Below are 23,913 nucleotides of genomic sequence, written 5' to 3' on the forward strand. Positions count from 1 at the left end.
TTACTCAACAGCAGAGGTCCGATACACGGGTAGATAGTCAGAACAGACGGACAACTGGACCACTCGACACACGGGACAGAGACAAAGTGGCCCAAAGAGACAGAAGATCACTGGGTTTAAAGACTCTGGACAGGTGTAGGTGATTAGACACAGGTGGGATCAATCAGGGGGCGGGGCAGACAATCACAGTGGTGGGAAAAACACACAAAGGCAGGAAGTGAAGTGACCTGAAAAGAGAGGAGAGGTGAGTAACAAAATAAAACAGGAAATAAAGACAACGGATAAAATATGGGAAAATGTAACTTAAGAGAAATATTGACAAACTAGACTTTTTATGACACTTTTTGATGGAGTTTAACGACATGGTGTCACATCCAGTTTGATGACAAATGTTTTTACTTTAATGAGTTAAGTGAGCAGGTTTTAGCTCCACTCCAAAGAGACGAGGGCGTCTTCCAACAACCTCCATTGAACACTCACACAGGTATTAAGACAATGACACAGTCATAGATGTTTCCACTCAGTATTCTGGCACAATGGATATGAATATAAACAGTGACTGAGTGTGTGAGTGTGTGTGTGTGTGTGTGTGTGTTTACATTGGTGTAGAAACTCTAGCCCTTTCATTTTACTGCAGTGTATAAAAAGGGAACAACTCGTGGATGGGAACGCGTTGAAAGTCGTCACTTTAGATCCTCCTCGTGACTCATTTCTCATTCAGAGAGCCACCACAACGCTGGTTTAAGTGAGGAACGGTCCGCTCAGCTGCTCTGAAGCTGCGTTCTCTTTGGTTATAAAAGTGACATGAATCCAGTGAACATGGGTGTCTGTGAACCCAGCGTGAACTAAACCAAGTCCAGCTCTGTCCTCCTACTATCCCCAGTCATCGATCACATCCTCTTCGCCCGCTTGCCAGCGGAGGCCGTCCGCCTCCGGTTGATGGCCTTGGTGGTGACGCGGAGCTTACGCAGGCGCAGCCGGCGCAGCCGAAGCTGCGGGTCCCTGGGGAGTTTACCCCCCTTCTCCAGGATGTCTCTCAGCCTCTGTCGGGGCATCTTGGTGAGGCGGAAGTCGCAGATGGTGGGGTGGTGCTCGTACATGACGCGGCAGGAGCGCGAGGACGGGTAGTAGCCCTCTGCGCTGGCCGTCACCCGGTACTCTCCGGGATTCAGCAGCCGCCAGTAGTCTCCGTCAGCAACTGGAGAAGAAGAGACGGCAGACAGTGTTAGTGAGGAGAGATGATGGTGACATCATCACATACCATACTAATATCCTATACTATGACTATTTAGTTTAAAAACATGTCCTAATTAATATGGCATACTAAAGTAGTTTTTTAGCCTTTTTTTATGACACACTATACTATCACTTTTTATGACAAATTATACTATGATTTTTTAACACACTTTTTAAAATGACATACTTTACTTTAGCTATTCATGAGATGATAAACTATGATTTTCTTTTGGCGTTTTTTGGTGAAAATCTTTATGGCAACAAAGGTATGACACTGTTGAGACTTTTTAAAGCCATACATTTTTGTACGGCTGTATGTACAATGATTTTTTTGACTATTTTATTAAATACTTTATACTACTATATACTACTATATATATAATACTATACTATAGTATGATTTCTTATATACAATGACTTTTTAGGTCTTCTTATGTCATACTAAGCACTTACATATACAACTTATTCCTGCGATACTTTTCCTCTGATGAGAACTAATCTGTGATGTGGGATGTGAGACTGTACCTGATCTAATATGATGATCAATGTCATCAACTTTAATGATGGCGTCTGCTATACCAGCCTCTGTGTCTTTGTCACGAACCACCCCCTTTATCCCACGGTGGACCTAAAACAACAACAACAACAACAACAACAACAACAACAAAGAGGCAGTCTAGTTTGTATTGTTGCCGATACAAAATAGCGACGCACAGTAAAACGAAAGAAGAGATCAGATCAGCATCTTAGCAGGACTTGAACAAAGCGGCACAGACCTGCTCCATGTAGACCAGCAGAGACTCTCTGTTGTTCTCCCACTCGACGGGGAGCTCGCTGACGTGAGGGAATTTATCGCAGGACAACTCCACCGTCACCTCGAAGCAGTTGGTGTGCAGGTAGCTGAAATCATTCATACCTGCGAGGAGAGAAAACACGCACAGAAATGGAGGTTCCCACTGTGACGTTGTTTACCTACATGGTGAAATATTAGCAGCTGACTCGATGATATAAAGAGATGTAGATCAACAATCTCACCTGATTATGGACAGCAAACCATACTGTACTATACACATAAATATAAGGTAATGTATAAAATACTTTAGATCTCAGCTTTAAATCACACACACGTTTACTTTGACACACACACTCTTACTTCCTGGTACGTTGTGCCAATCGGCTCCATTGATAATGTTGTTGTATCTGAGGAAGTCCTTGTTGTGGCAGGGCCGCCGGTCTGGGTTGGACATCACCTGGTTATATATTTAAGATGAAGTGAGTATAAAGTGGTCTCTCCTTCGCTGAAGACGGCAGCAGGAAGCGCCGGGTGGATTTACCTGGTTGGTGCTGGCGTACACCGTGGCCAGCCAGCGGAAGAAGCTCTCGTCAGCGGTGGGCGTGTGCTCGCGCGGCGCCCAGTCCCGGGTCATGTCGTACGGGTAGGTGACCACCAGCTCTCCGCCGTGGAAGCTAGCGCCGAGCACGAACGGGACGTCCTGCATCCAGTTGATGACGGCTCGGGTCTCTGACGCCACCTGATGTTGGGAGTTGGAGATTCAGTCAGAAGATGGACTCCAGTAGATTTTATATGTGCATATGTTTGTTTGTTTTTTTTACGTCTTTTGACATTTATCTGATGTTTTCACCACACCAGACCGGTTTTATAGACAACCTCTGTTCTTCCAAATGGAACTTAAAGCAGAACACGTAATGTTTGAGTTGCCCTAGCGTCTGAAAGGCCTCACACAGGTGATTTGACTTTCCCTGATGAGACCTGTGGGCGTGTTCAGGCTGCGTTTGATTGACATCTCCCTCACTCTCCTCTGACACGTGTCATCATTCTACGGTCCAATCAGAAGTCTAATCAACCAGAGTAAGTGAAAACACCTGTGAGGGCCTCGAAAGGAATGAACTCCCTGAACTATAAACAATATCAAAACAACATTTCTTTGTGTGTGATATTTCTTTGCTCAGGCCATTTTATTATTAGCATCAAATAAGAAAAGCGCTGCTAAGAACAGACACAGGATGCAGAGATAAGGAGATGAGAGAATGAGAGAATGAGAGTAGGATGAATGAGTGACGTGTGCACATCAAACTTACAAAGGCTTCCTCGGAGGTGTACTGCTCAGGGATGGGGAAGTAGTGGTTGATGAGTTTGGACGGGTCCGTCTCCACCTCGATGGCGTTCCACATCGCCGAGTTGAGGTCGGCAAAATTGTGGTTCATGTCGATGCCTTCGTAGCTGTAGCGACCCCAGGCCCACCCCGCCAGCTCTGAGCCCTGCAGAGAGAGAGAGAGAGAGAGAGAGAGAGAGAGAGAGAGAGAGAGAGAGAGAGAGAGAGAGAGAGAGAGAGAGAGAGAGAGAGACTCAAGTCCGGAGCCGTCACAGAGACCACCACCGCCACACTCTCGGTCTGAATGCACAGGCACCTTTGTGAAGGCCATCTCGTATCCGTCGGGGTTCATGGAGGGCAGGAGGTGGATGCGGGTCTCTTTGACGAGGCGGACGATGCGCTGGTCGCCCCGCTTGTACTCCCGGCACATGTACTGCATCAGGTTGAGCAGAATCTCTCGGCCCAGCACCTCGTTCCCGTGCATCCCCGCAATGTACCGGAACTCTGGTTCTCCTGCCGGGGGGGGGGGGGCAAAAACCACAGCCACAGGAATTAAGAGCTAAGAGCTCTGGTTCTAATATGCACCTTTTAAGGCTTTTTTTATAGTCAAAATGAGATCAAACTGACGGAAAGTCTGTTTACGGTCAAAACCAAGCGTCTTTTTTGGAGTAAAGCAGCGTGCTACATCTTCTCATATTCATCTCATACTCTCACACGACCTGTGCTTTCAAAGGACCTCTTTTCACAGAGCGCACTGAAAGACCTGGATCTGTTTCCTGTTTGCTCTGAAATCTCACACGTCCTGCTCACAACGTTTATGAGGAGGGGTTTCTCTTCACTCTGTCTGAAGATGGCGTTACTTCAATAGCTGGAGCTGGAAGCACTACTGAGGTTCTTCAATCTATGTTTTGGTTGAGCCAGTGTGACTTATACAACTTATACAGAAATAAAAGACTCTTTAAGGTTAGAAATGAGGTTTTGATCTGTTTTTCAGACTTTGCCTTTTACTGACTGGACGGCCATTATTTCCACTCTATTCTGCTCCTCCGTGCTGCCTTCACTGCTATGTGTTTTGGCGGGAAAACCTCTCCACTCTGCTGCCATGTGGACAGATCGGAGGAGGAGGCCAAGGAAAACATTTGTAGGCTATACCTCTCAGAGCCAGCGAAGGGGAGCTCTGGTCTGTGTAGGTTTATGTCTCACACAGTGCTGGACTGTGTCGTTTTGCAGGGTTTGGGATACAGCGGCAGCCGTTGCAGGAGACCCCTTCTGACCCCTTAGATCACGTGATCGCAAAGCGTCTGTCCCTCGTTCCAGTACATGAGGCCTCTCACGGAGCGGAAGCAATGTGGCAACTATGCAGGATGTGGAAGACTGCAATTTAAGTTAAAGAAGAAAGCCTTTGAGGCTGAACTTCTCTTAAGTCAGAAAATATGTCATTGAGCTTCTCTAACTCATAGACCAGGGGTCACTAATAGGCAGATACTGAAACGAGTAGTTTAATAACCACAGATAGAGTCCATGCTCACAGATTTCTCTTGTTAGAAGATGAGAAAAATATAATATTGTGGCTTTTTTGATTGACATCACTTCACACCTGAATGAACTGAATTTAAAGCTGCAGGGCAATTCAGTGAAAGTAATTTTTCTAAAATGAATTACTTCATTTTGACCTGAGGTGAAATGATTTTGTAACTATGCACCATCTCCTCTAAAATCTAATCTGAAATTAGACAAATTGTCTCATGAATGTGATTTGAAGTTGGCTCGAATATATATATATATATATATATATATATATAGGCACTAATTTAATCCTGCACTGGTCCAAGAACGTACTATTTTGAAAATAGTACAACAATTTTAAGCTTTTGGTTGATGAAAATGATTAGAATGTACCAATTAGATCTTCTACATTTTAGATCTGATGAACCTTAGAATGAGATTGGTCCTTTTAAACAGGTGTGGTAGATGTAGTGTCTCACCCAGCTCGTGCTTCCCAGGGTTGTCAGAGATCTCCATGACGTAGAGCTTCAGACCGGTGTAACTCTTCCCGATGCTGTAGATTCGGGTGATGTCGGGACACGCCTCGTTCACCGACTTCATCAACTGGGAATCGACAACAAAGTTCCACATTTTGTCTTTTACCAGTGTGGACACGTCTCAGACCTCAAAACAGTGTTGAACTTTAAGTCTGTGAGAAAGAACTGAGTCATGGATTACTGAACGGGCCTACCGGGGAAACAGGCCTAGAGGTCATAGGTGTCAGGGGCCCTGGGGCCTACAAAATGTCTCTCAAAGAGACAGAGACGCTCAAAATGACCACAGAGAAACACAAAAAGACTACAAAGAGACGCAACACAACTGCAAAGCAACACAAAACCACAGAGAGAAGCGAAACGACTACAAAGAGACACAGAAAGAAGCTGAACAGCTGCGTGGTAGAGGTGGTGGGGCCTTTTGAACGTCTGTGCCCAGGGGACCACTGTAGTGGTGTGAAGGATTTATCTCCTGTAGCAGAACACTCTCAATACATTTCAATGAGGGACGAATGGGGGGACGAATGATTTATAAGAAATGATTGGGGGTGGCATCATGTCTTCTCAGCCCCGCCCCATAAACTTGCACTCATACGTGTGACCTGTCTACATTGTGTTAAAAGGCTGAATGAGGATGTCAGTTTGTTTCTGTGGGCTGTTTTCTGATCATCAGATGCAGGACGGCGTCTCCAAACCAGACCGCAGCACCGTGAGGACGCTGCCACGAAGGAGGGAAGTCTCCCATAATGTTTGTTTATTTTAGCTTCCTAGACTCACTGCAAAAACCAAAATCTGGTCAGTGTGTCAACACGGGACTGGAGTTTTATTTACAGAAGATATCTCTTGATGGCAAAGCTTTTCTATGTCCTCGTTCAATCTCAGTGAGCAGATTGAAGAACATCCTGTCCTTCTTAAACACCATCGTTCTTACCTTTCTCATCTCCTTGTAGTTGTGGTGTCTGAAGTCCAGTTTGTCTTTAGACTCCGTTGGCTCCGCCTGCCATGCGTAGATGTTATTTGGATCTGTGATAACGGAAAAGGTTTATGTGTTAATAGAGCAAAAGTAATCACATTAAATGTCTATTAAAAAAACACTGTTTCCAGCAGTCGGCTCCCGGTACCTGGGAGTGTGCAGCCCAGCACCTCGGCTCTCAGACAGATGTGGCCCTGCGTCCCGTTCTGGTACCAGGTCTGAGGGTTGATCCGGATGTAGCGGGCCACCGTGGAAGTGTTGAATATGGCGAGGACGGGCGTCTCCAAGTCCTGGTTTCCCTCGAACACCTGCAGCACCAGGAGACGTGAGGAAACACAAGGAGCCTTCAGAGTGTCGTGGGACACGACGTGGTTTTAGATGCAAAAAACTGAAAATCACAATGCCAGGGACTTTTCACTCATTTGTCTCTCAAGGACATTTAAACCAGCGTGATGCTCCATGAAAGAAAAATCTTCTCACGACTGACACTTCATGGTCAGCTGTGGCTGCGGCACACACGCCTCAAAGACCACTCCAACAAACAAACCCAACCACGGCTGCAAAGTGTACAAACCTGTTTGGCATCTAGAACAGAAAAAAACAGCTCAGCTGATTCATACCTTTACTGAGGTTATGGAGATTTAAAAAGAAGAAGAAAGAAAGCAGGATGAATTATTATTATTATTAATATTCCCTCGAAACAAAAAGGAGGACATATTTCCTCGCTGTTGGATAGTTTATATATTCTGTAAAAGAAATAATAGCAAACTTTTATTGACAGGCCTTGGGTAAATGACACTGTAAGGACTTTCCTTTTCTAATTTTCTTCCCTTTAACTGTCATTAAACATCGAGTGCAGGAGTGTCGACATCAAGCATTTACTTAAAAATGTAGAACAGGAAGAGTTCAAATTGAACAACCTTACAAATGAGGATTAAAATGAAATGTGCCAAAAGCCAGTAAAACACACATGAAGAGCAGCACAACGTTCTCCTCTCTGACAGAATATGATAGATCCATTCATACATACGAGTATTGCCAACTTAGCAACGCCCCTTAGTGTCCAACCAATGTTGTTGAAAATGTTCCAATAACTTGCTGGTGTGGTTTTGAATTTTTAGGACAATTCCTAGAAAGCATTATGTGATTTAGTACAAGAACTTAGTGAAAAATAGAATGTTCGGTTGCTGTAGCTAAGTACTCACTCATCATATTTATAGTTTTAAGACATAACTAGGCAGTGAAATAGTACAAGGAAAATAGAAGAGTGGGAGTTGAGTTTATAAGCAGCTGTTTAAATCCTGGAGAGTTTTCTTGGAGCTGAACTTTAACTCCAACACAGAGATGCTTTACAAAAAATGTTTCTGTGACCTGCTGGTATGACAATCTCAGTGTAGGCTTTTCGTATTTTATTGTCTTACCTATGAATTGCTGCATAAAAACGTTTGATGACAAATAAGGTTCAAAGATAAAGTCTTTAACTAACAGGGATCAAGTTATACCAAAGACTTCTACTGCAACTGGATTCATCTTTTAGTCTGTTAGATGTAAAAAGAATCGTAAAATGCTGATGACATTGAAAACATTTTTTTTGTCTTTATTTATGATGTAGTTGTCAAGTTAAGATTCACTCCTACGAGAGGATGGGGGTGTGGGGGGGGGGGGGGGGGGGTCCTTCGGGGTTGCTGGGGTGAGGTTTTGGTTTAGGGTGGAATGGGGGAAGGTTGGGGTTGTGGGTGAAATCCTTGTTAAAATAGACTAGTCTATTTTTTCCTTGTTGGTCAGAGTCCTCCAATTGCTCCTGATCTTGTTCGGAAGCTCCTCGAAGAAACGAAGGGCGCTCTTCTTCCTCTCCTGCTGGAGTCCGGAGGCTGCAGACGTCACGTCGAGGCTTTCCATCACCTGGCGTGCCATCAGCGCACTGTAGTCGCCGATGACGTCCTCGAACTTCTCGGCAGACGCCGCCCAGTCGGGGGCGGATGAGGCGTCGCTTTGGACCCGGATCACGTGGCCCATCTCCCAGGACGGCGGAGGGAAGATGAGCGACGTCAGCAGGCGTTTCACGGCTTCCTCGGCGAACGCGTACATCTGGTCAGTGGGCGCGACGATGCCAACGGGACATCTTGACGGCTTGATGAGTTCGGAATCCGACCACGCCTTCCTGCTGGGATCCAGCGTCCTGGAGAGACTCTCTGCCTCTTGGGGGAACATGTCGGCGAGCTTGTCAACCAGCATATTAGAGAAGGGGAGCAGCTTGTCCTGGCTGATCAGCTCTTCCAGCCTCGTCAGCACTGCTTCGCCACTCTTGAAGCCGCTGTCGTCTCGCTTCAACGACTGCTCCGTTTCGTCCAGGAGCGTCTTCACCACACTTGCCATGCTGGTGACCCTGGACTCGCACGAACCAGCCTCCGTGCTCTGCGTAACACTGCCCTCTTTGGCGTCCTCGTCTCTCTCGTCACTCCTGCTGGACGGAGGGTCAGACAAAGACTCCCTTTCCTCTTTGTCCTCCTCCAGTTTGTCCGAAGCCTCTTTGTGGGAGTTAAAAAACCTCCTCAGCATCTCCCGCAATTTGACTTTTAGAGCCGATGCTGCGGAGACAATGCTGTTTGCAGACAATTCCCACGGGAAGGTCACTTTCCTTGCCGGTGGCTCGCACATTTGATTCACGGTGTTTACAACAGTGTCCAGAATCTCAGAGGCCACAGCGCCCATGGAGGGTTCAGGTGACTTGCCCATTGGCTCGGGGCAATACAAGGAAAACTTGAGCCATGAGCTCATGAGGAATCGCTCCAGGGCCTCCAGGCTGGTATCACGAAACCTGACGGATGAAAGCTCTTTGAAGACCTCCACAGAGGACACAGTCATCGGATAAGTTGTCGCCGTGACCTGGAGACGTGATCCATCTTCAGAGCTTACCCTGTTCTTCTTAAACCCCCCTCTTACTTTTTGTAGTATCTGAAGGAACCAGCAGCAGCCGCAGGAAGAGCCATCCAAACTGACCACATCTAACACATCTTCTTTCTCCCTTTCCCTTGAGGAGCTCATCTCGACGGACAGGCTTTTCAGGATTTGGCTAGCAGCACTTTCTGGCGTCTCGCCTGCTTCCGACATCTCTTGAGAGGTGTCCAGGCTTTTAACGATAGCTGAGATCACCTCCTCGGTTGCCGTCTCCAGAAACTGTTCCACGTTTGACAATGATGATGCCTCGGGGAGGGCCTTCATGGTTGGCACCATCACAGGGGTGGATCTGCGAAGAAACACGACAGTTATTGATTAGGTTAATTTCTTTTAATGATAGTTCAAATCACTAAACAATCAATAAACATTTGAATTTCACCGTTTTCCAATGTAATGCATGTATCTCGTCAGCACCAATATGTTGTTAAGTATGAATAGACACACTGTGGGAGGATTTAGGAGTTGGAGGTCTACCGTATTTAAAACAGAAAGGTGGATCTTCCTACCTGCTGTCTTTGCTCGGAGTCTCCTCCTCTTGGCTGGATTTGCTGGCTGAAGCCTCTGGACGGTCTCGGGCCTTCAGATGGACCTTCAGGGCCGGGACCAGCACCTGGGCGACCAGCTCGGACACCACGCTGACGATCCTCCGAGACACCTGGGCCAGGTGGGCCTGACTCAGCTGGAAGGGGAAAGCACCGTTTAATATCGACTGTTGTGGACACATTTAACTGCAGCTTCTGTCTTCTAAATCGAAAAACAACAGAAGCATGATTGAACAGTCTGGGTCAGACAGAAGCTGTGAAGTTTAAATCTTTGAGGACAAACTTTTCATTTTAAGTTAAGGTGAATTACCTAAGTGTTAAAACAGTTGAATTAGATCTTAACAACACAAAGTGAGAGCCTCAGAGTTTTAGCATTTCAAAGTCTGATATATTTTAGAAACTAGAGTCATAATAAGCAAATTGAGGCAAATTCAAGCCCTTAAATGTACAGCGACCTGAGTTTGACGTTACTTTACAATAAGAGATATGAGTATTATGAGACTATGCATATTACAAACATGTTTTATGACTGATACACGGTTTGTCCAGCGCATCTCTGACTCCGTTTAGTGACTTTATGTTTGTCTGTTGCACCATTAACGTCTGTACGCCGAATACAACTAAAGTATGGATATCTTAGCTATCAGCTCACCGGGTCTCTCATCCGCTCCCGTATGCTCTCCCACTGTCGGTCGTCCAGGCTGTCGATGAAGGAGGCCAGGATGTTGGAGCAGCGATCTCCTTCCTGCACCTCCATCTTCTCCTCCTCGCTCAGCATCCACTTTCCCACAACTTGCAACGCCGCCGCTCGCTCCTCGTAACGGGATCCCGTTGAGTCGGTACCGTCGGCGCTCACACTCGGGCTCGTAAGCACGTTCCCGCTGCTCTCCATCGTGTTTAATAAACACTCACCAGACACGGAGTCAACGAGAGGAGACGGTCGCGGTGGATGTAGCGTTAACTGAACTAACGTTAAGTATTAGATTCAATCACCGGAGACCTGTCCCGTTTCAAACCGAATCAACTGTTGATTGACTTGTTTTTTTTTAAAGAATCACATTGATCGGTGTTGTAACCATGACGATGACCCATGTTCGAAAAGCAGCAAACGTGCAACCTGAAAATACCTCGTTATGACGTGAAACACTTCAACTTGTATATTTGTTTCATTTCAGTTTCTGCAATATGCTTCTTTAGAAACAAAAGTATGCCCATAAAATAAAATGTGTTGTGGTTTTACACACCTTAAATGAATAAACTGCAAACCTTCCTCTCATTGTTAAGTTGACAGCACTTATGCATGAACTGACTCATCATATTACATGTTCACTGGCTTTAAGTTCATTTCAATACTTATCATCTTAAAACTGTCACACTCAAATATCGTGCTATTTTGAATAAGAGATTGGAAAGTGAAAGTCCTTCCAGTGTAATGCACCCTCAAGTTGTTTCCACCTCTATATAACAAAAGCCTTGAGAGACAGAAGGAAGGACGAGATGTCCAAAGGAGGAGACAGAGAGATAAGGGTTCACGTTGACTCACGGCCTCCTCGGTCCCGTTCATAGACGGCCTCCAGACCACAGAGTCGTTACTGAACTGCACCTTGTAGGAATGCACCACGTTCCAACTGTGTGCGTGAACAAGACACATGTAGTTCGTATCATTCCACGGGACGCACAGAAAAACAAGTGCAAGCGAGTCCAAAACATGAAGCACCATTAGAGAAAACCAAGCCAAGGAGGACAGGGGGAGGCCTGGTGTTTATGTCTTAAGACATACCAATAAAAGGTCCACTGCAAACTTTTAGATTTCATTTAGAAGTCAGTGTTTGATTACAGAATATCACCTGCTTTGAAAGGGAACCTCTCTACAAAACTACATTTCCCAGCGTCCACTCTGACCGTCAGCACTGACCTCCAGATGGAGGCGCGGCCCTGCAGGACGACGCCGGTGAAGCGGGTCAGCTGCCGAGCGTCCACCTCCAGCCACTGCTCCATGTCCCTGTGCTGAGCACACCAGCCTCCGTCGTAGATGTCTCCGTCCTCTATCCCCGACTGCAACACACACACACACACACACACACACACACACACACACACACACACACACACACACACACACACAGATATGTGTGCTCTGCAGGCAGCATGTCATAGATGGAGCTTCCAGGTTTGCTGTCAGTGTGTGTTGGTACCTGGATGTTGAGCCGGCCGCGGTGCGGGCCGAGGCCTCTGCGTTTGTAGGAGGACGCTCTCAGCTGGTTGTTTTTGATCTTCAGCGACTCCAGACCCAGAGGAGGACATTCTGACACAGTCAACAAGGATTTACTCACCTTTTAGAACATTGTTATAACACGACAGTAGAACATCATTATAACACGACAGTAGAACATTGTTATAACACGACAGTAGAACATTGTTATAACACGACAGTAGAACATTGTTATAACACGACAGTAGAACATTATTATAACACGACAGTAGAACATTATTATAACACGACAGTAGAACATTATTATAACACGACAGTAGAACATTATTATAACACGACAGTAGAACATCATTATAACACGACAGTAGAACATTATTATAACACGACAGTAGAACATTATTATAACACGACAGTAGAACATTATTATAACACGACAGTAGAACAGTATTATAACACGACAGTAGAACATTATTATAACACGACAGTAGAACATTATTATAACACGACAGTAGAACATCATTATAACACGACAGTAGAACATCGTTATAACACGACAGTAGAACATTGTTATAACACGACAGTAGAACATCATTATAACACGACAGTAGAACATTATTATAACACGACAGTAGAACATTATTATAACACGACAGTAGAACATTATTATAACACGACAGTAGAACATTATTATAACACGACAGTAGAACATTATTATAACACGAGAGTAGAACATTGTTATAACACGACAGTAGAACATTATTATAACACGACAGTAGAACATTATTATAACATGACAGTAGAACATTATTATAACACGACAGTAGAACATTGTTATAACACGACAGTAGAACATTATTATAACACGACAGTAGAACATTATTATAACATGACAGTAGAACATTATAACACGACAGTAGAACATTATTATAACATGACAGTAGAACATTATTATAACACGACAGTAGAACATTATTATAACACGACAGTAGAACATTATTATAACACGACAGTAGAACATTATTATAACATGACAGTAGAACATTATTATAACATGACAGTAGAAGGCAGAGCGGCAAAGTAAGAAGAAGCCATTGTTCCAGAGGTGAAGTTCTACAATTTAAGTTTTGCACAGACAAGAATGACAAAGGTAAAAAGATTGTATTCATAACAACTTTGAGAGAGAATACAACCTCAGACCTCCAATTCCTATGTTGTATAATGCACATTAATTATACAACACTTTAAAGGAGACACGTTTCGACAGAGAAGAAATAAAGATGAATAAATGAATGCTGAAACGTCCATTCAGGTGTGATGAGAATGATCATCATGTAAATCATAAGGCTGTTATAATAACCATATCCCACCTGTGGGACATTTCAGAGAGATGCCAGACGATGCTCTCCACCACCATCATCAAAACATGAAACAGAGAAAGCCCATCTCTCCTGTCGTGGGTCAAATGTCTTTTTTTTTTCCCCTGTGCAGCGTCCTCTGCTGCCGTACTAAAGCCTCAGACAGACTCTCATTGTCTGGAGGGTTCAGCTCTTCCTGCCAGGAAGCTTTGCTTGGCTGCTAAGACGTCTCAGTCCACGGTATAGAAGCCGGCTGGCCTTGTAGTCCAGCTGGATCTCTGTGACTCTACATGTTGCCGGGCTCTTAAAAAACCGTATCTTTGCCGCTGTTGACCAGTGACTTCCTGCCAAACCACACACTTCTGAAACCTACTGAAGCTGAGCCAGAGAGGCAAACGGACAAAAGCCTTTATTGTGAAGCATTCCACCAGCCAGCTGATTGTGTGGGTCAATAAATTAAGACTGTTTGTTGGTTTGGGGGCTAAACCTTGAAGCAGGTGGGGTCCTCAAATGCAACCAGAGGGGAGAAGAGCTTAACCCCGTCTCTCCTGTGTATCGCAGTTTTAACATCCCGAAACCCCCCTTTTCACTTCCTTGTTGCCTTCTTTCCTCTCTTTGAAGGAGCCCCAAGGTGACCAATCAGAGAGATTTGTTTGGGAGTTTTAAGAGCAACACTTTTATGGAACTTCTGACCAAGTGAACAGAAAAGATTCTCCTCACTTCGTCAGAACTTTACTTTCACACTTTTACTTTCTCAACACGGAAACTGTAGTAGCGTATCGCTCCCGGTTAGTGTGACTCCAGCGCTAACTGACAGGCCTGGAGGAGACTTTAATGAGCGCCAGCTCTGATTTGACACGACAAGTTGATGACTAAGCATTTAATTCCAGCCGACTTCCATAAGCTAATCGCTGCTTCGACTTTCCGCTCTGCATGAAACCGCTCTACGTAAGCCACAGTCGACTCAATTCCAGGTCCAGGACACACACACACACACACACACACACACACACACACACACACACACACACACACACACACACACACACACACACACACACACACACACATTTACATAGACATAATACACCAAACAGCTGGTAGAACAACTGCAGCTCTTTGGGTGTTGAAACAGAGACACTCAAGCCAAACAGACTGCACAGACTCAAAGGAAACTCTAACTACACTAGTGCACCACACTTGGTTTTAGGGTTATAATGACTTGTCTTTAAGCACAGTAGCTAAAGTTTGTTTGTGTGAGAGAGAGAGAGAGAGAGAGAGAGAGAGAGAGAGAGAGACAGAGAGAGAGAAAGAGAGAGTAGCTGGAGAGAAGCAACACAGAGAAGAAGACAAAAGGTGGACAAATAGAACATCAAAGACAGGAAGAGGACAGGAGACGATGTCTGCAGTGAATAAAGATACGGGACATCTTTATCGCCAGCAAGCTCCCCGATCACCTTTCTATTTGTGTGTCAAGAAGACTGGCAGCCGGAGATTAAGTTGGAGCTGCTCCCGGTCTTTTCATCGACAGCTTGTCAGAGGTGTGTTTTAAGACGTTAGTGCTTTTTAGCGTTCGGGTTCAGATGTACAGTATGTGCTGACTCAGCATGGGACCAACATGAAATCAGATCTGGGTCTGAACTTTGTGTTAAAATCAGCAAATAGTTTGATGGTTTGTTTGATGCTTTCCTGGGTGGGTTCAGTGAGCTTCGTGTTCATCATTAGACTTTTAGAAGCTGGTGTAGAAAGTTTTAATGGATCAAAAACAAAAATCACCTGAGACCACTTGAGTCCTGACAGAGTAAACCCCCCACGTGTGAAAGCACTTCAAACTATTTGCCACTAACATGTGACCCTTGTCTGACTGACATACTGTACTGTACCACCCCCCCCGCCATACATACGTGGGACTGTCTCCGAGGCCACTGATTGGCTCACGCTGTGTTTGACCTGAGGTTTGGCTTTCTGAACAACCTTCGGCTTCTTGGTGATGAGTTTGGGTTTCCTCGGGATCGTTTTGGGCTTCTTTGCTAGCTTAACGCTCCTGGTGGACCTCCTTTCTACAAACATGCAAACCATTTTATGCAGAGTACGAAACAGCATGAAGAACATGACTTACACAGAACACCGGGTAGAACCATTTTGCATAGAACTTTCCTTTTTGAAGGAAACACTATGTCGGGAAACACGCTCATTCACTTTCTTGCTGAGAGTTAGACGAGAGGATTGATACCACTCTCATATTTCTCTGTTACAATTGAAGCAGCCACCAGAAGCTGGTTAGCGTAGCTTAGCATAAACACTGGAGGCAAAGGGAAACAGCTAGCCTGGCTCTGCCAAAAGGTTAAAAAAATAAACCGCTTACTGTTAGTAAGTTGGCTGCTAGGTGGAGTTTTGAGCGTTGGACACAGCCAGGCTAAATGCTTCCCAGTTTCCAGTCTTGATGCTAAGCTAAGCTAACCAGCTGCTGGCTGTAGCTTCAAATTCAGCTGAAATACACAAGAGAGGCATCGATCTTCTGGTCTAAATCTCAGCAAGAAAGTGAAAAAAGGGTATTTTAACATTGATTGGAAGGATTATAGCTACATTTACGATGGAGGGCCGCATCAGGCAGCACAAACCAGGTGTTCAAATCTCAGACTGGATTAATGTAAATGCTTGAATGAGTTTTTTGGCTGTTTGTCTATTTACATTACAGACATTTTGGCTGCAGCTCACAGCGTCAGTCAGTTGAAACACCACGCGCTTGGTTTTGGGAGTGTGAGGGGTCTTGCTCTTTTTTTTGGGGGGGGGGGGGGGGGGTTTGAGGCATCGCACAGCCCATCTGGTCTTCATCAGCAGAAAACACACACAGCTAAAATGCCTCACAGCGTTCAAGGGTAGAATGTGGAACATCCTCCCCCAACCCCTCGGACACCGAGTCTCCGACCGCACATATGCAGAGACAGCAGTCTGAAACATCTCAGAGGCTTTTGGAAAACCAGGAAAGATCATTTTTTTTCCTGGTTGTTATTTTAAGTGTCACCATGAGCTGCAACTTCACCAATGGGTCATTGACTTTTGGAAACTTTGACACATGGGGGGGGTTTGGTCTGAGGGACCTGAGGAACATGTATTATTCCCAGAACCACACTAGCTCAGAGTTTGTAGATCCATTTTCTAAACATTCACTCCTCAAAGTTCTGGTTACTTTGTTCTCAGGGGAGTTTGTTTGCACAGTAACACATTACTGTACGCTTAACCAGCATGGCTGTTTCTGTTTATGAGAAAAGTAGTGTGACACATTTAAAACCCAGTGAACAATTAGTCCGCTTGTAAAAGACAAAAGGTAAAGTAAAAAAACTATAATATTGCAAGAATGTTTTAGAGCTTAATTTCAGCATTGTTTAAGGTTACACTGAACATTTCCACAAACATAAGATTGTTTTATAGGAGTTAAAACTATTCCAACATATTAAATATTATCCACTCACCCAATTCCAAAGGACCTTCTTCTTCTTCATCTTTTTCTCTTGTGTCTTTTCTGGACGCTGCTGTTTCTCCAGTCACATGTTTAGTACTTGTGGTGCTTTCGGGAGGTTTAGCTGTTGACTTGCTGCAACTGCTTGTGAACCCCGCGGTGGGGAGCTCAGTGCCGTTGGTTCTGGCTGCAGGAAAAGGGCTCCGAGTGGTTTCCGAATCCACAGTGGAGCTCACTGAAGTAACGAGGACGAACGACCCGCAGTGCAGAAACAACAGCAGAGTGAGGTGCAGAGCGACTGCCATAGCAAGGCTTCCCTGCAGGAACCCCTCTGACACTAGAACACTCATTCAACCTCCCTGACCCGCCGCGCTGCAGAGCCATCGAGTCAGCCGCAGTGCACAAGCCACTTCCTGTCACACATTGAAAAAATAAAAGCGGTGTTTATATATACAGTACGTTTTGAGGGCAATAAATAGAAGTGAGAGAAAAAGACTGCGCTTACGTTGAAACGGAAAATACATTTGCAACTATTTTGATTTTATATTAACCTTGTAAGTCATTTTTTTGATGCAGAATTGCCCCCAAATCACCCGATTCGAGCATCTGAATTATGACGATTTGTTGCTTTTGTTCGTCAGATATGATTCAAAACTTAATATTTTTATGTTATTCTGACAGACGGGTGGATTAATTCAGGAACTAGAAGACACCACTTTCAGCTGTGGACAGACATTTATCACAATTTGCTAATATTTCATTGACAAAACTATTGTTCAAGAAAATAATCAGATTAATCAATGGTGACAATGAGCATTGGATGCAGGTGGAGCATTCACCAACCCCACAAAGTGTTGTTAAAAAAGTAAAAAAAGTAAATTATAGGTCATCTTTATTTGCTTTTAATTATCAGAAGTTCAGTCTTCTTTTGAAGAGCATGTTTGAAACAGATGCAGCAGAGATGAAAAGTCAGCAGCTAAGACTTACAAACTCTTCAACATGGTAGGTATGCTAGGCTTTTATTTTGAAGGCGCAGTCAGCATCCTGTTGCGCGTCTTGCTGACTGACTTTCCACTCCTCTGCACAGAGCTGCTGTACCAGCAACCATCAGACCAGAGTTTCTTAAAGTCGGACGTCTTTTTCATATTCTCTGATCAGATAATCACCATTTTTCTTCCATATTCTGGTTCTCTGACACCACAAGTAAACACATGTTAAAAAGGTGCTGATTTCTCTTCATGGTTCTGGTTAAATAGCTTTAATGGCACAGACAAGATACATTAATGGGACACGTGTACATCCGGCGTGTTGTAGAATATTGAAATATTAAGTCTCATCCCAAATGCATGTACTCAATGTGGGAAAAATGTATTACAATGACTTTATGATTCATTTGAATGTATTATTTGGTTATAAAAGAATTTGGAGTGATGCCATAACATTTGTTTTTGTTGAAATCTAAAAAGAGGCAAGAAAAAGACACAAAAAACAAAACACTACTTAACCAGAAAAACTAAAATGCAAATAGAAAATATATTTACAAAAAAGTGGAATTTTCAAAACAAAACGGAGGAACTAGTATCTACACCCCTCACAACAGCAGAACCTTAAATTATTTGAGCTGAAACTGAAACATTATCACGGATGAATGAATGAAATGTTCTCACGTGAGCACCTTCCTTAATAACAGTTTCAGAGTCATATTTGTAATAATCGCACGTCTGCGTCACGCTTTGAAGAGTTTCTTTCCAAAATCGAAAGAACTCAACGCCTACGCTCACAAATTCATGAGATGGCATAAAAAAAAATGACTTTAAAGAACAACAATGAATCATTTCTGTGTTGGACAAACTGCCTCAGGTAAATCAGGCTGTGCGGACGCTCCAACGCCACAAACTGTCATTGGTTGTATTCAGCTGCACGGCTTCAATCGTAAAAAAAAAAGAAGAGAAGATTCACCTGTACCAAGGTGAGCTGCTGAGATCAGCAACATGGATACAAGTTCACAGTGACCTGGAGGAGAATGACCCCCCCCCCCCCCCCAGTGTTGTAAAGAGAACAGAACGGGCAGAGCCAGAACGTCCGGTCTCAGTTTGGGGTGAAACACCTTTAAGGCTTCCAGAGCTTCAGCAGGCCGTCCTCACTGTAGGTGCTGATCAGGTTCTGGTGGGGGTGGTGGGCGATTCCGATCACATCCTTCTCGTGGATCTGGAAGGAAGGAAGAACAGAGCGTTTGAAATAAATGAATTAAATGATTAGATTTATTCTAAAGACATTTAAAGCTACGACGAGGAACTTTCAGTTTGTGTGGATTTTGTCTGTCCTTGTGGGAAATGTGTCTCTGAGCACCAGAGTCCCTTTAGAAAACCTCTCATTTTACTGCAGCAGGGTCTGACGGTCTGCCCCTTCTCAGTCCTGGTTCTGGTTCTCCCGTTGCCTCCCTTCCCTCCTGCAGGTCCAGCAAGCTCTGCTCCTGGAGGAGGAGATGCTGCTGCTGCTGCCGGGAGCAGAGCTCTCCTCCTCCCTCTGGAGCTCCGACTGCAGGTCAAAGGAGGCAGCGAAACCGGATCTGGGTCTGTTTACGGTGGACCAGGTCTCTGCTGGAGGATCTGGGTCTGTCCACGGTGGACCAGGTCTCTGCTGGAGGATCTGGGTCTGTCCACAGTGGACCAGGTCTCTGCTGGAGGCCCTGCTGGAGTCTGAGCTAACGGAGCCTTTGGTGAACGCGCATGACTTCGTCTGATCGCCCCGGAATCGAACGCGGTATCACCGCATTCAGAATAACTTATCTAATGAGTGTTACTGTGACGCCGCTCCATAACCAGATCAAAGTTCCTCACAGTAACTTTAATAAGCAAGACAAAAGAGCTTCAAGACTTGAATCAAGACTTGACAGTCAGACCGTTAAGCAGGAGCAGAGGAGGGGATGCGCCGAGGTATTCCTGGCTCTCGCTTTGATCTGGGGATCAGTGAACGTACCGTCAGCGTTCTCTCCAGCTTGCCGGTGACGGTGCTGAAGCAGTAGAGCACAAAGTCTTCGCCCACGCAGTAGATCCACTCGCCGCGGGGAGACAGGGTGCAGCACACAAAGTCTCCGCCTTCCCTCTTACCGGAGCTGAAGCTCCTCACGATCTACACGAGAGCATTCAAACACACACAGACAGAGCAGGTAGGCAGGGTCAGTTCATAAGAAACACTTCATATACCTGCACCGCTGCTCAGTATTAAGAGATAACACATGAGGACACTGGGCTCTGACTTCCTGCTCCAGGGTGGTGGACTGACCTGTCCCTGCATGTTCATGATGACCACGGTGTTGGAGCGGTTGCACACCACAAAGTGCTCCGGGTTCTTGGGCAGCTGGATGACGTTGTTGACCGTGATGTCGGTGCCGGCTGACGTGCCCAGAGGCTTGAAGGTGTTGGTGCACTCGCTGGTCTTCATGTTCCACATCTGGAGACGGGTCGACAAACACAGCGGGGTGAGACAGACAGACAGACAGACAGACAGACAGACAGAAGCGAGGCATCGAATGGTGACTGGAATCGGACGAGTTTTCTCAAATTTACAGCCATGAGCGCACACAGCAGCACAGACAGCACAGGAGTATTGTAACAGCCAATCTCTAATGAAGACATTCACTGCAGAGACTTCTTCTCTCACCTTGACCGTCCCGTCCGACGAGGCGCTGATGATGTGGTGTCCGTCTGGAGTGAACGTGGCCTCGTTCACGAAGGAGGTGTGGCCGCGGAAGTCCTTCAGAGTTTTACCCGACTTCAGTCCGTGGATTCTGAAGCAAAAAAACAAACAAAAAACAGGAGAATTTAAAAGTTATTCTGACAAAAGAAAAGAGGTTGAGTGAAGAGGAGCACAGACGGGTGACGGTGTGTGGAGTTTACCTGATGATCTGGTCGAAGGAGGCGCTGAGGAGCTGACTGCTGTCTTTACAGAAACTGACGCACGTCACTCCTTTACTGTGAGCGCGCTCAAACCTCCTCAGACACTGGCCGCTCTGGATCTTCCACACCTACACACACATCGCAAATAAGAGGATTTCACACTATTGTTTTTCTGGATTTCACGATAGCGCTAACATTGGTGATAATCAGGGTTTTATTTTGAAGGTTTACCAGCACAGAGAAAGTTGCATTTACTTCTGACACCTCATTGAAACGGACGTTTTCATGATTTATTTTTTACCAACCATAAACCAGCTGCTAGTCTGATTTGTGCACAAGAGACAGCAGCTATAAAAGGAAGACGCTGCTCATCAAAGTCGCCTTAACTTTAGCTGTGAAGTAACGGATGTGAAAGCAATGAGAGAAAATGGAAGCATTGCTTCCCGTCTACCTTGATCTTTCCATCCTGAGCTCCCGTGGCCAACATCTCCGTGTCTCGACTGAAGCCCATGCACAACACCGCATCGTCCATCATCATGAAGTTATCCTGAGCCTGGTACTTCAGATCCTGCAGGGCCCAACGCACGCAAGTAAACGTGGCGTCGCATTAAAAACAGCTACGTCTGGTTTACGTGTTGTCGTTTTGCAGAAGCTATACCTTTCGGATTTTGCCGGTGGTGAAGTTCCAGACCTCGATGAAGCCGTCCACAGAGCCGGTGACCAGGTACTGACCATCGGGGGAGAACCGGGAGCACTCCACGTGAGACTTCTGTCCAAACTGAGCAGGGAAGAGAAACGAGTCACGTCAGAGAAAGTCAGGAAATGTATCAGAACTCCTGGAAGTGGAAAATCAAAACCAAAGGCATGGCTGCGTGGGTACCTTGATGTGTCTGCTGAGCTGAGTGGGGAAGCGCTCCTCCTCCACATCTTTAACCGCAGCTTTGCCCCTGAACAGATCGATAGTCATACCAGGAGGCAGGAGGCCCTGATGCTGCTGCCACTTCAGAGACTGGAGGAGGAGAATGTTGAAAAAAGCATCATCAGCACTCGATATGGATAAAGAAGGAGGACGATGCAAATGTCACAAATGAGTTATTTTATGAGTCTCGTATTGAGCTGCGGGTTTGTGGATCGCGTACCTGTCCCAGCAGAGCCATGAGACGAGAGGGCGGCACCACGCTGACCTCCCCGGCCAGAGCCTGGGCGATGGCCGCCCGGCGCTTCTCCTTACTGCTGCCGTCTGGGTACGCCTGGACATCAACAAGCACAAACATGAACAAAACAAATGCAATCTTTCAGATGTTCTCTTACCACAACAACGCATTTTGAAAGGGCACATGCAGGTATAATGTGTTGTATTATATTTATCGCTTTTGTTCTTGTTGATGGAGAATCCTTTTAAACAGATATTTTAGTGCAGCGATGAGGCACATTTAACCCGTTTTCACTGGGGAAAAAACAACATGATTTTCCCAAAAGACGCTGTTGAGTTTGAACTAATTTAATGTCCCCATATATCCAAAATCTTGGGTTTCTAGTTCACGTCAACATGAAATGAGGCCCTCTTGCTCAGGGAATAGTTCAGAATTTGCTTTCAGTAATTTAAAAGAAAGAAAAATACTCATTCATGTAGTAGAGTCTCTCTTAAATAACGCTCTCTGGATCTGCCTAAATGTGGGTATAAAACATGCGTCCCGGATGAAGAACCAGCTGGAACTGCTCCTGGACAAAGACCGCATCTCTGGTTCAGACTCACCTCTCTGGGATCGAAGTAGGAGCGAGCCAGCAGGTTCTCCAGGTGGATGTATCTCTCCGGCTGGGTCTGCTTCAGCATGATCATGGGGTCGGTCTGCCTGAGGAGGGAACGGGCCGCACCCAACTCTCTCAACTCGATCAGCTCCAACACCACCTGGTCCGGGGGAAACAACACAGACGGTTCAGATTTAGAGGACCGTGTACCTTCAGAGATGGAAAGGGACTACAGTCATGCATAGACCAACACCACTACAGAACAAAGAGGAGAGGAGAGGAGAAGCTACACGACTGGTGAGCTCTATGACAACAACAACACAATATCAAGCAGTCAAACACCTGGTGATTTAAGTGCATGAAGTGGAAGAACATTAAGCAAAAGAAGGCAATAACATGTCACTAGAGATGCACTGGGACTGTAGCGGGATATCAAAATGTAAAGTTGACAATGTGTTTATCTGTAGACCACCATTCATCCAACCCCCACCTGTTCATAGAGGTCTATCAGGGTCTTGTCCGGCAGCTTGAGGGACTGGATGGCCTGCAGGACGGTGTCCCAGTGGCCGCTGTTGATGTCGGCCACAAAGCTCTCTATGCTGTCCACGGTGTTCAGGGACACGGTGGTCTCCTCCTGCAGGGTGACCAGAGTCCGCTGCAGGTTGTTCTCCTTCAAGTACTGCATGATCAGACGGATCACGCTGCGGGAGACGCACGATGACAGACATATGGATACACGATTAATGCAAGACAGCGAAGATTACGTTTCACTTATGCGTTGATTGGGGAGCCTTTGTTGGATGCTAGTGGATCATTTCAAGCAATATTAATATAGAGCAAACTAGATTTATGTGGGAGACTGTAAGTTAGCTTAAGTTAGCTTGTTAGCTTAAGTTAGCTCAGGGCGCTAACGCTAGCGGTGCAGCAAAGGATGAGAGAGGCCTCAATAGCTGGAAATGTGTTAAAATGCAGAGTTATTGACAATATAACTACTAGATGAATGACCTAGCTTTATGAGTAACTAACTGGACTACTTACTCTGCGGATTCCACCTCCAGAGACATGATTATTTATCCCAAAACAGTCGCCACAAGACACTCTTTACTGAGTCTGCAGGAGCAGCAGAGACGAGGCACGCAAGACAGACGCAAACACGGAAGTACTGGAAGGAGCCAACGGACCTTCAAAATAAAACACTCACTTGTGTGGAGGTGGTAGATTACGTATAAACTAAACTAAACTAAAATAAAATAAAATAAAATAAAGGAAAGTAAAATAATCCTTTATTAGTTACAGTTACAATCAGTGTGCAAAAAGCCACACTGAATAAAAAACAAGATCGAAACAATAAATAAGTAATAAAACAGTAAATAATA

The 23,913-nt window shown here is 45.3% G+C and overlaps 3 protein-coding genes across 3 annotated transcripts; all 3 read right to left on the bottom strand.

Annotated features, from left to right (window-relative positions):
• Nucleotides 1-14: 14 nt before the first annotated feature.
• On the bottom strand, nt 15-17,205 carry LOC137875114 (probable carboxypeptidase X1). Its single transcript, XM_068714092.1, has 14 exons — nt 16,903-17,205; nt 12,058-12,167; nt 11,778-11,917; nt 11,406-11,490; nt 6,511-6,670; nt 6,321-6,412; nt 5,336-5,459; nt 3,667-3,863; nt 3,337-3,516; nt 2,571-2,768; nt 2,390-2,486; nt 2,013-2,152; nt 1,762-1,864; nt 15-1,198 (listed from the first exon to the last, which is right to left on the bottom strand). Exons 1-14 carry the CDS (start codon nt 17,192-17,194, stop codon nt 891-893), a joined length of 2,226 nt encoding a protein of 741 aa, XP_068570193.1. The 5' UTR covers nt 17,195-17,205; the 3' UTR covers nt 15-890.
• LOC137875115 (fap1 adhesin-like) lies at nt 7,063-11,172 on the bottom strand. Its single transcript, XM_068714093.1, has 3 exons — nt 10,515-11,172; nt 9,827-9,999; nt 7,063-9,609 (listed from the first exon to the last, which is right to left on the bottom strand). The coding sequence occupies exons 1-3, from the start codon at nt 10,752-10,754 to the stop codon at nt 8,121-8,123; spliced, it is 1,902 nt and encodes a 633-aa protein (XP_068570194.1). The 5' UTR covers nt 10,755-11,172; the 3' UTR covers nt 7,063-8,120.
• A 926-nt stretch (nt 17,206-18,131) lies between the features above and the next one.
• Nucleotides 18,132-23,676, bottom strand: smu1a (SMU1 DNA replication regulator and spliceosomal factor a). The gene is made up of 12 exons (XM_068714094.1): nt 23,576-23,676; nt 23,028-23,238; nt 22,545-22,697; nt 21,928-22,038; nt 21,669-21,797; nt 21,447-21,566; nt 21,240-21,356; nt 20,789-20,916; nt 20,553-20,679; nt 20,175-20,342; nt 19,869-20,021; nt 18,132-19,097 (listed from the first exon to the last, which is right to left on the bottom strand). Exons 1-12 carry the CDS (start codon nt 23,599-23,601, stop codon nt 18,999-19,001), a joined length of 1,542 nt encoding a protein of 513 aa, XP_068570195.1. The 5' UTR covers nt 23,602-23,676; the 3' UTR covers nt 18,132-18,998.
• Nucleotides 23,677-23,913: the final 237 nt, after the last annotated feature.

The sequence above is a fragment of the Cebidichthys violaceus genome, unplaced genomic scaffold, assembly GCF_023349555.1.
Source record: "Cebidichthys violaceus isolate CVI_PGR_0920_01 unplaced genomic scaffold, fCebVio1.0.p SCAF_2, whole genome shotgun sequence".
NCBI lineage: Eukaryota > Metazoa > Chordata > Actinopteri > Perciformes > Stichaeidae > Cebidichthys > Cebidichthys violaceus.